Here is a 12,734-nt window from a genome sequence, read left to right on the forward strand (position 1 = left end):
AAGTCTGCAGTTAAAGCACATCTTGTTTGTTTCATTTCAAATCCATTGTGGTGGTGTATAGAGCCAAAATTATTATAATTGTGTCCATGTCCCAATATTTATGGACCTGACTGTATAAATCATATATTATATCTGTAAGAAGGTCTCCAAAATATCATACATATCAGAAATGGCATAAAATTGTGTTAAAATAACTCTGTGATAAAATAACTGTTTTGCTACTACATTTATTATATTATTTTTATATCAGTCTTATGCTATCTATGATCAGTTTGATATATTAGAAACTAACCGCTCCTTTTATTTTATTATTTGCACACGTCTCTCTCTCTCTCGCATATTTGATTGCTTTTAGTTTTCTGATTGTGCTTTTGAGTTATGTTAAATACCTTATTCTACCCTATGACAACTATTTACACACAGACACAAACTGTATCACCTTAAACTGAGGAAGTGGCAGTTTAAAGCCCCAAAATACATTTTATTTGGTAAAATAAAGTAAATGGATTATTTACTAAAGCAGGCGACCCAAGTCTATCCTTTTAAATAACCATTTCAGGCGCCTCTACCAATTGAACTACCGATGGGCTATTTTTTGCGCTGACTCCTCTTATCAACTCATCCTAAACACGGCTTAACGACTTAGCGAATCGCTGACCTGGAGCAAACATGCACCATTCAGATTTTTTTGCTGACTGATTGCTTGGTCGAGGTCAGTGACTTGTTAGATAGTGAAGCTAGGAGGACAGCCCCAAAGATTCTACCTTTCACGTGAACCTTAGTCAATATTACACTTTTGAAAGTAAACCTCCTGTCTGAGAGCAGACACTAAGGCTCAGTTTACGTTCCCGCGACCTTGAAAGCCGTGCGGCTTACAGTGCGACTTTGCCAGGTGACTTGAGTGCGACTTGATGTGACTTGAAACAACTTTGACGCAACTTTGAAGCAACTTCAGGGTATGCCTGGGTAATCTTCCTGTAATGTGAGATCCAAAACACCTTAATAAAGCAGGGGATCTAACATGGAGGCGACTTCCATTAAATTCTATGGGCACAAGTGGAATAGAAGTTGCCTTGAAGTAGTACAGGAACTTTTTCTGAAGTCAGAGGGACTTTAGTAGTGCTAATTAACCACTTTACCACTAGAGCATTTTGCTGTCTTACGTCTGGGCCACTTTTTGCGATTCGGCGCTGTGCGACTTTAACTGACAATTGCGCGGTCGTGCGACGCCGTACCCAAACGAAATTGACGTCCTTTTTTTCCCACAAACAGAGCTTTCTTTTAGTGGTATTTGATCACCTGTGCGATTTTTACTTTTTGCGCTATAAACAAAAAAAGAGCGTTTATTTTGAAAAAATAACAATATTTTTAACATTTTTTTATATGAAATTCCCCCCAAAAAAGATGTAACCAATTTTTTTTAAAATTTTTGGCCAATTTGTTTTCTGCTACATATGTTTGGTAAAAAAAATCGCAATAAGCGTATTTTGATTGGTTTGCGCAAAAGTTATTGCGTTTACTAACAAAGGGAAAGATTTCTGTCATTTTTGGTGTTTTTTTTTTAAACGAGTAATGGCGGCGATCTGCGATTTTTTTTTTTTTTTTTTTTTTTTTTTTTTTGCGGGACTGCGACATTGCGGCGGACAGATTGGACCCTTGACTGACATTTTTGACACTTTTGGGGGTACCAGTGACATTACTGCAGTAATCAGTGCTATAAATATGCACTGTTACTGTAAAATGACACTGGCAGGGAAGGGGTTAATTTTATTGGAGAGGGAGGGGTTAATGTATGCCTGGTGCTTACTGACGTGTGGGGGGAGGTGACTGTGTGAGTCATGGACAGATCGGATGTCCAGCTATGCTGAACACTCCGATCTGTCACTCCCTGTCACTGAGGAGATCTCCACACTAGATCCCCGACGATCGGGGCAGAGCAGCGGCGATCGCCGCTGCTCCTCCCCTGGCCCGACTCCCGCTGTGAATGAAAACAGCGGGAGCGCGCCTCCGGCGGCGCGCGAGCGCCGCCTACAGGGGAGGAGTCTGGCGACGTAGGTCTACGTCGTCAGACGGGATCGTGCCACTTTGCCGCAGTACTATTCCAGTACTCAGCGGTAAAGTGGTTAAGACAGCTGTCATTAACTAAAATGGGATTTTACATGTCACGCAATATGGGGTCTCACAAGTCTGATCCCAAGTCGCGGCAGTGTGAACCGAGCCTAAGAGATGCCAACTACTATCTTTACCAGTAAGAAAATCCTCTTCAGTGTAACACTCTAATTTTAAGCTGGCCATAGATGGATCGAAATTCGTCCTATTCAGCAAAGACTGGCCGAATTTTGAACCAGGGCCTTTCCTGCTCAACAGAAGTTGATCTAACGATTGACTTCTTTTGAATGGGAATGTTGGAAAATTTTTGTTGACCTGACAGCTGCAGCAGCTGATTTATTTCAGGTACTTATATAGCGCCATCAATTTACGCAGCGCTTTACATATACATTGTTCATTCACATCAGTCCCTAACCTCAAGGAGCTTACAATCTAAGGTCCCTAACTCACATTCATACATACAGTATCTCACAAAAGTGAGTACACCTCTCACATTTTTGTAAATATTTTATTCTATCTTTTCATGTGACAACACTGAAGAAATGACACTTTGCTACAATGTAAAGTAGTGAGTGTGCAGCTTGTATAACAGTGTAAATTTACTGTCCACTCAAAATAACTCAACACACAGCCAATAATGTCTAAACCACTGGCAATAAAAGTGAGTACACCAATAAGTGACAATGCCCAAATTGAGTCCAATTGGCCATTTTCCCTTCCCCGCGTCATGTGACTCGTTAGTGTTACAAAGTCTCGGGTGTGAATATGGAGCAGGTGCATTCAATTTGGTGTTATCGCTCACACTCTCTCATACTGGTCACTGGAAGTTCAACATTGGCACCTCATGGCAAAGAACTCTGAGGATCTGAAAAAAAGAATTGGTGCTCTACATAAAGATTACCAAGACCCTGAAACTGAGCTGCAGCACGGTGGCCAAGACCATACAGTGGTTTAACAGGACAGGTTCCACTCAGAACAGGCCTTGCCATGGTCAACCAAAGAAGTTGAGTGCAGGTGTTCAGCGTCATATCCAGAGGTTGTCTTTGGGAAATAGATGTATGAGTGCTGACAGCATTGCTGCAGAGGTTGAAGGGATGGGGGGTCAGTCTGTCATTGCTCAGACCATACGCCGCACACTGCATCAAATTGGTCTGCATGGCTGTCGTACCAGAAGGAAGCCTCTTCTGAAGATGATGCACAAGAAAGCCCACAAACCATTTGCTGAAGGAAATGCAATGTCAACGAATGGTCACATAACATAATCCTGACATTGACAAGTATAGCGGTAACGATTTTGCCTCAGGTGAACTAAAACCTCATGAACAGTAGCATTAAATAGGACTTTGTCCCAGCTTCCTTTGTGCCCCGAAGCTTAGCTGTAACCCAAAAAAGCCAGTCAGTACTTTTGATAGCCTTGGACCTTACAGTAAGAGTCTATCCATAAGTATTGGCACTTTTCCACTGCATGGAACCGAACGGTTCGGCTCGCTTTTGCGCTTTTCCACTGCATGGTACCCCATGGTACGGTGTTGGAACGGTTCGGTACGGCCGCGCTTTTCCACTACATGGAACCGAACGGTACGGCTCACTTAAACAGTACCACTTTGGTTGTGGTTCCAAGAGGGCCGTACCGGTACCATATCCCACAATCCTTTGCATGCAGCCTTGACTGTTTGTCACTACTAGCCACTGATTGGTCACTTAGAACCGTTCCAACACCATACCATGCGGTACCATGCAGTGGAAAACCAAACCGAGCCAAGCACGGCCGAGTGGAGCCGAGCCGGTACTTGCAGTGGAAAAGTGCCATAAGTCTACTGGAGCCAGGCCAGGTACAACCAGCCAGTTCCCCTACACTCTTTCAAACTTATATGGGTTATCTCTTGGTTTGTAAATCAGTTTTTCAGTAAATGGGATTCAGATCATAACCATTTGCCCTCAGCAAGGTTGCCGCAGTAAACAGGTGTAACCTTACAAGTAACCCAATTGGGCTACTATGCTATTATCCTAAAGGCTTGCAAAACAAACTCTTGCTCATTATCCATTAAAAGGTCAGTCAGTGTACCTTTTACAAAGTTCTCTGAATGGCTTCCAATTCAATTCCCCTCCTATAAAGTATTTACCCCACACAGAGCTATTTGTCCTCATCCAGGCTGCTTCTTCACTCGTCTTCAGGTCCCAGTGCCTCCATCTTGGATGTGGGAACTTCCTGGCTTGTTTTTCACTGTGCATGCGATGGAGCACACAATTCTGGATAAAATGAGAATCACAATTTTTTTGCTTAGAATAAAAATCACGATTCTCGGCGTAACATCATCTTTTACATTATACAAGATAATTGGGCTAACTTTACTGTTTAGTTTTTTTTTTTTTAAATCATTGAAGTGTATTTTTTCCAAAAAAAAAAATGTGTTTGAAAGACCGCTGCGCCAATACTGTGTATCATAAAATATTTCAACGACCACCATTTTATTTTCTAGGGACACTGCTACAAAAATATATAGAATGTTTGGGGGTTCTAAGTAATTTTCTAGCAAAAAATCCTGATTTTAACTTGTAAGCAACAAATGTCAGAAAAAGGCTTAGTCTTTAACTACTTCTGGACCGGAAGGTTTTTCCCCCTAAATAAACCAGGCCATTTTTTGCGATTCGGCACTGCGTTATTTTAACTGACAATTGCGCGGTCGTGCGACGCTGTACCCATATGAAATTGATGTCCTTTTTTTTTCCCACAAATAGAGCTTTCTTTTGATGGTATTTGATCACCTGTGCGATTTTTATTTTTTGCGCTTTAAACAAAAAAAATGCAACAATTCTGAAAAAAAAAAAAAATTATATTGTTCACTTTCTGCTATATAACATTCCCAACAAAAAAAAATTAAAAATCAAATTTTTTTCATCATTTTAGGCCAATTTGTATTTCGCTACATATTTATGGTAAAAAAAATCCCAATAAGTGTATTTTGATTGGTTTGCGCAAAAGTTATCGCCTCTAAAAGCTAGGGGAAAGATTTATGTCATTTTTATTTATTTTTTACTAGTAATGGTGACAATCAGAAATTTTTAGCGGGACTGCGACATTGCGGCGGACAGATCAGACACCTAGCTGACCTTTTTGACACTTTTGGGGGGACCAGTGACATTACTACAGTAATCAGTGCTAAAAATATGTACTGTTACTGTACTAATGACGCTGGCAGGGAAGGGGTTAACCCAGGGGCGATCAAAGGGTTAAATGTGAGCCTAGGGGGTGTTTTATAACTGTTGGGGGGGTGGGCTTATGGAATCAACACAGAGACCTGTGTTCCTAAATAGGAGGAACACAGGGGCTCTTTGTTGATTGCTGAGAGACCAACGGTCTGCTGTGTTTACAACAGCAGATCGCCGTTCTCTCTTTGCGGGGAGCGATCGCGGGTGTCCGGCAGCAATCGCGGCCGCCGGCCCTGCTGACCAGCTTCACCGCGGGTGAATGGGCAGGTGCGCGGGCACCTCCAGGATCGCGAACCACCGTACAGGTATGGCTATTCGCGGGAACCTGCCACCGTATATCTGCGGTGGCTGGTCGGCAATTGGTTAAGTGGTTAAACTGCCCTCATTTACAGACTTAAGTTCATGCCTTTGATCTAAAAGAACCAAATGATACAATGTTTCTATTTCTCTCTTTGTCGAGCAATGTTGATATATATTTCCCGGCTGCTATTTTTTTTTCTTTTCTGAACAGACAATGCCTCTGCACTGAATTATGGAATTGCCAGATTAAGATTGTGAGGGGGGGTTGAATTGAGATCACAATTTTTTAATGATTACTAGTGCACCTCTATGCACTGTGCTTTCTCAATGGTCCCGCAGTCTCCTGGGACCTGTGACGCATCCCAGGAGATTGCTGGCGGAGGGGGTGAACTTCTGCTTGGCTTGCCTAGAAGAGTTCAGCAGAAATGGGAGCGGGTATCTACCAGAAATAGCTACCCCCTCTCTGGAAAAAAAAAAAACGGGAGAGGGCAAAGTTCCATTTTGAAGCCCCCATAACTCTTTGTTGACTGTTTTTATAAAATAGCTGCATAAAAATCAGGGACCTGAGGAAGGAGGCTCCGCCTCCGAAACGCGTTGTCCGTAGTAACAGCAGAGGCAGTGCACCCGTGTCTTAAATCTTCCACCTCGCAGCTCCGTACAACTTGTGGCTCCGGCTTTGGCTGAGGCTCTCCTGAGGCGCCGTAGATTACGTTGGTATAGTGCGCAGGCGCACTAGAACCGGCATCCGGTGACCAGGCAACACAGGAAGTGAAGGAGAGCGGGGATACAGCGGTGGCAGCCGCGGATGAGAACACCGCAGAGTCACCATCTGGAGGGACGGGAGGAGCGAGTAGCTCCTGTTGGAATGCTGTAAAGCGATTGTCTTAAAGGAAAAGTGTGAGTGCAATTCCAATGTACTGTGGTGTTGTCCTTTATTATAGCGTTATTGCCCGAGGTTGCGTGCGCTTTTCTTTACAGATTTGCATAAAAATCAGTTCCTATCAACTCACTATCCTTTCTTCTTTAAAATACAACAGTACACTCATTGGGAACTTTTTAGGTACCAATACACAATACTGGTATATCAAATTCTTAAAGCGGTTCTAAAGCCTAAACATTTTTTTCCTTAATGCATTTTTACTTGCCTGAGCCCTCATTCAATCCAGCTCTGTTTTCTCTCCCTTCACTTCCGGGTCTCACTGCCTTTGCTGGGGCACTGGGAGCCATTGAAGAGGGAGCAGGGGGTGGGGCCGAGTCCTGCTGTCTGTGTCAATGGACAGATCAGTGGGGTTTGGTAGCGACCATGCACAAGTGCCCCCATGGAAAGCCGCACAGAACATAGAGGAGGGCCAAATTTGTAAACCTACAACCTGGATTTTTTTCATCCCCAAGAAGTATCACATTTTCCAGATTTAGAGAAGCATTTCCAAGAATCTTCAAAATGCGCAGTAGGGGTAAAAAAATGTGCCACTTCCTCAGGAGGTTAACAAGGTACTGTATGTATAGTTTGCAATATGTATGCAGTTATGAAAGTTCTTTGTACACTGAATTGGGTCATGTGCCCCAGAACGTCTACTGGCAGGATAGCTCTAGCCTGTATCTTAGCTGGTTACTTCGTTGTTCCACCATAATATATGCATTATCATCTCAAAAAGTCTATATGATATGAGTCAAGTTCGCACAGGATACTCCTAGGGTATTTCTTTAAAATGCTCTTTTTTTGTACATTTCTAGAAATATAACAACGATTGGTGGATTGGACGAGCAGTTCGGGAGGGCTGTGAGGTGGGCTTCATACCAAGCCCTGTGAAGTTGGAACACATGCGAATGTTGCAGGAACAGAAGATGCGACAGAGCCGGCTTAGTACCAGGTGACTGCAGTACAGCCTCGGTCATTCATGTGACTTTATTCCCATCTCTCTGTCAGTCACACAAGTTTCCTGTCTCTACTGTGTTCTCCTTTTCTATCTTACTATTTCCTCATCCACTTATCTTCCCTTGCAGTAAATCCCTTGGAAACTCCAGTAGTTTAGGTGATGTAGTCAGTGGTACACGGAGACCAACACCACCAGCTACAGGTGAGAAATCCAGTCCTGTCCTCCTACTGTTTATAGGTAGAACATTATATGCTATCTAACTCTTATTTCTTGCTAACTGTTCTTTACATGTATAAAACACAAAGTGGGCATCAGAGCAATTGCAAACTGAAGTCCGGTTTAACTGCAAAATCGAGGGGATGCCCAAAAATGTGATTACTTTTATGAATGAATTGATACCAGTTTTTGAGTGATCCCAGATCAAATCAAAGTATATATAAATCCTCCGATCACTGGGGTCATCATTAAGGTTAAAGGAAAAGTATATCCAGAGCTTTTTTGGCCCTTATTTTCCTATGGATCACTGCAGTGTAGTTTGTTCAGCTGTCAGCTGACATCACTCAGCAGGTTCAGGCTGGGGAAATATCCCAACTTTATATAGTCGGGATCCACACAGATGCCTAGAGCAGCAGCTGGGTCAGCCTCTTAACTGTGCCACTGAGAGCCTGAGCCAGCTTCTCCTTCCCCTCCCCATCCCAGCATTCCAGTGAGCGCTGGAGGGGCAGAGCAAATCAGAGAACTGAATAATCAGTGGTGTTTGATCGCTCATTTCCCAGTGCAGAAGCAGCAGGGAACAGATGCAGCATTGGATCACCTAGGTAAGTATAAGGTTTTTTCTTTTATATACTGTATACCCCATCATTAATTTTATGAGTTAATTGATACCAGTTTTTGAGTGATCTCAGATCAAATCTATGTATATTTAAATCCTTTAATCACTGCTGTCATTAAGGTTAAAGGAGAAGTATGGCCAAAACTTATTTGGCCCTACTTCTATGGATCACAGCACTTCAGTTCATTTGGCTGTCGGCTGATGTCACTCAAGCCTCGTACACACGCAACGATTATCGGCCGACCGATCGTCTGACTTTTGTCCAAGTTGTGTTTTGTTGGTTGGAATGTGCCTAGACTGCACACAAATTTTCTCGGCCAACAAAATTCTACTTCAGAAGTGATGTCATGTGTTGGTTTGTTTTCTTTGTGTTTTTTCTTCACTGAGCATGCCCAGACTTGCTCATCAGATTTTTCCCTGTCAAAATCTGTACTGACTGCATGAAAATTGGACGTTGTGTTGAAGACCAACAAAAATTTTATAGCCTGCACACCAGATTTTTTTCAGCCGAAAAGTCGGAGTTGGTTGTCGGAAGCATCATACTAACAAGCTGAAAATCCGCAGATCGGACGTTGGTCGAAAATTCCCTGCCAATTTTCGACGCGTGTGTACGGGGCATCAGCCTGTCCAGGCTGGGGAAAAATCCCAACTTTACAGTTGAGATCCACCCAAATGCCTGGACCAGCAGCTGGCTCTGCCTTTCAGCTAAGTCACTGAGAGCCTAAGCCAGCTGCTCCTTCCCCATCCCATAATTCCAGTGAGCGCTGGATTCAGGCTGGGGAAAGACCCTAACTTGCTACATCACTGAGAGCCTAAGCCAGCTGCTCCTTCCCCATCCCATAATTCCAGTGAGCGCTGGATTCAGGCTGGGGAAAGATCCCAACTTCATAGTCAGGATCCACCCAGATGCCTAGAGCGGCAGCTGGGTCAGCCTGCCACTGAGAGCCTGAGCCAGCTCCTCCTTCCCCTCCCCATCCTAGCATTCCAGTGAGCGCTGGAGGGGCAAAGCAGAGGGGAGAACTGAGTGATCAGCCGTGTTTGATCGCTCAGTTCCCAGTGCAGAGGCAGTGGGGGACAGATGCAGCATTGGATCACCTAGGTAAGTATCAGGTTTTTTCTTTTACATACTAAATACCCCGTACTCCTCTTTTATTGTATCTCGTAAGAGTTGCATCCATGTTTTCAAAACACATGTAAAAAACATTTTTTTTTTTTTCTGCTTAACATTTTTAGCTGGTGGCACTGCTCCTTTCTTAATTCCTATCCTGTTTGCTACTTGGTTTTATCATCTGTTATAAAGTACTAAATGTGGCATACCCAGTGATGATAAACTTTCATAATCTTTGAAGTCCTTAAAAAAGCTTTATTGGTTTTGCTGAGATATCTGGCATGCCCAGCACTTCCTCCTCCTTATTCCATAAGCACAAACGTGCCTTATGCAAACTTGCCTATTTGTAGAAGCATATCCTACCTAACTAATCAGTATTTAGTATCTACAAATGTATGTGGTAATACTTACAGCTAAAAGTTGAAGACACTGCTGACTAGACTATATACATACATTTTTTTTTAATGTTTGAGGAGGTGTAAATGAAACCTAAATGTGCATTTGGGTTGATTTACTGAAACTAAGTGCAAAATCTGGTGCAGCTCCCCATAGATACCAATCCGCTTCCAGGTTTTTTCATTAATTAAAACCAAATTGAACAAGCTAAAACGTTATAAGCTGATTGGCTGCTCAGCTGCACCAGATTTTAAACCCTCCAAATTTAGTAAATCAACCCCATTGTATTTCCCACTCCTTCATGTCCTCAAACTTTCCACTAGCTCCAACCTGTGAACCCTCAGCCCCTCTCCAATGCAATCACAAATATTAAACAACTTGCATCTGATTTGTTTGGTTCTGTCTTCATTCTGGCATTTTTATTTATTTTTTTAATGTAGCGGTATCCCAGCAGGAGCCGCTTGGATATTGGTTTGTCCGAGCTTCCTACTGATTACTCCACAGCCAGACACAGGGTATTTTCACACAGCCAGGTGTACACTCTCTTCCGCTCGTTATCTTCAATGACCAGTCTAGGGGATTTGTTTTTGTGTTTTATTTGGAGAACTTGGAAATGGGAAGGGATTTAGTAGGATACTCCAAATTAACTATTCACAGGTGAGGACAACTCTTTCAATAGAACTGTATAGCAGATCATCTGCAGGACCATACAGCGTCTGGATGGGATGAAGAAGTCCCTTTATAGCTGAAGGAACTCAGTGAACTTTGCCTCTTCAAGAAGCTAGCAGTTGTCTCCTTTAGCTTGCACCCAGTAGCTGACTTCTAGCACACAGAGGGGGATCTAACAACACAAGGGATGCCCTGTGGGGGTCTGTACTCACAAGGCTCCTGAAGCACCGATAACAACCTTCCTCAGTAGTACCAGACTGGATCCACAGACATTCTCTCTGTCAGCTCTCATAAGGAAAAAACAAGAAAGCAGTGCCTACTGAGTGTAGCATGCAAAGTTTAATAGGGGTTAAAGAAATTATGCACTCACAAAGGTAAATGGTATGCCAGCATAGTAAATGTAATGGGTCATCTGCATTGTCTCTGGTAATGGATGGCTGCTGCTGAGACGAGGAGGCTAATAGCTGTCAGCGTCTATCAGTCGGCATAGCTGTTTCCACGGCGCCCAGGTCTGTGCAGAGGCACGGGTGACGTCACATCTAACAGCTGAGAAGACACGAGAAACGCAAGTTCGGAGCATGCGTGCTCCTTCCTCAAGCTCTCATAAGGACCATGGGTTGCAACTTCAATGTTTCAGGCCTTGAAGTCGACTACCTGAGGCCGCATGGCAGCCTTTGCTGGAGACAGGCAGCAGCCCCCTCCCCACCTTGATCTCTCTCCCTAGAGGTAGACTGGACCACTATCCCATGTGCTCTTCAGATATAAATACAGTCACCCAGCATGCCTTGGGGCACATTCCTTTCTAATTGGCCAGGGCTGTACAGATATCCATGCTCTCATCTGCCAGGTTTCCACCCACTGTCTATTATACTCCATAGCTATTGGATTAGTGTGAAACATCAAGACAGCATGAGCAGCACCAGAGCACACTGAGCAGACCTCACTAAACAATCACAGCTCTCTGTTAAGCAGACAGCACATACATTTACCTAGCAAGCAGAGAAACCAAAAACGATATACACTCGCTCCAGCACTTACCTAGGAGGGCGCTACAATTATTTTTGTCTTAGACATAAATAGTGCTTATATTGGACCCTATTGTACTGGTACCACCTATATGGCCTGTGGGCTGGAATTACTAACTGAAAATTAATGTTGTGTAATTGATTTCATAAAGCATCCCAAACAAGAGAATTGGAGTTGCAAAAAAGTGTAGAAATTCATCTTCAAAGCAGAGAAAGTGAGCATGAAGGAGTGAGATTCTGCCAAAAAGAAACCGACATTTCAAGATAAAGTACGTTACAGTTGTTACCTGAACAGTGCAGACTTTGGACTAGCTGCATTCAATTGGCCCATTGGATGCCTAGCTACAAATCCCTACTCTCGCCTAATATTAAATACGTTTCAGATTTTGGGGTTGGTTTACTAAAGGCAAATAGACTGTTTGCAAGAGAGCTTAGTGAATGTGGTGATTTTTCACTTTGTACAGAATACCCAATTATGTGCAGGAAAAATAAAAAACATTTTTGCAGGCATCTAATTAAATGAATGTTTGCAGAGCTTTGCCTCATCTTAAGTTATGGGGAAAATTCACTTGCAAAGTGCAACTTCCCATGCAAAGTGAATAGCCTATTTGCCTATAGTAAAACCATCCCACTTTGAATTTCATCATTTACCCTTCAGCCTATCTATTGCTCCTCCAATCACCCTTCGGGGGTGTAAATTTAACATTATCTAGACAATCTTCTCCTAGATGTGAAGTCTTTGAAAACTCTGGCCCTCCCAGATATCAAGTGTTGGAGAAGTTAGCCCAGTTTGGATGGACAGTCAATTTTACGAAGAATCAAACTGACCAACTTAAGTATTAGCTAAGTTGTTTATGCAAACCAAGAAAATTCTGAGATTTCAGGGCCTTCAAACTCTTCAGTGTAAGACATATTTGGTCACACCACTGGCCTGCATCCTGGAAGGCAGAATTTTCAGACATGCTTTCTCAGCTTCTGGAACAAGTTTATTTTGCAGCATAGAAATTCCCCATCCTTATGAGAGGTTTAGCTTGGTGAACCAATCCAGTCAGTCCCTGTGGGGTTTTGAAAGGGGGTGTCAAGCCCCACATCCATTCAGTTCTGCCTCTGCATGTTACATAGGCAGCTCTAGGAGGCTAGGTTGAGGAATGCTGACTTGACCAAAGTTCCAGCTGAGGTCTACTGCTCACACATTCCTGAAGAATTAC

The 12,734-nt window shown here is 43.1% G+C and overlaps 1 protein-coding gene across 4 annotated transcripts in view; it reads left to right on the top strand.

Moving 5' to 3' along the window:
* CACNB1 (calcium voltage-gated channel auxiliary subunit beta 1) overlaps positions 1-12,734 on the top strand; it is a 211,189-nt gene that overhangs the window by 138,636 nt on the left and 59,819 nt on the right. For all 4 annotated transcript variants that reach the window (XM_082271857.1, XM_082271859.1, XM_082271860.1 and 1 more), the window contains 2 exons: positions 7,354-7,490; positions 7,624-7,697. In XM_082271857.1, coding sequence (XP_082127983.1) covers positions 7,354-7,490; positions 7,624-7,697 — 211 coding nt within the window. The remainder of the gene's footprint in view (positions 1-7,353; positions 7,491-7,623; positions 7,698-12,734) is intronic.

This window comes from Pelophylax lessonae, assembly GCF_965119305.1.
Source record: "Pelophylax lessonae genome assembly, chromosome: 11".
Taxonomy (NCBI): Eukaryota; Metazoa; Chordata; class Amphibia; order Anura; family Ranidae; genus Pelophylax; species Pelophylax lessonae.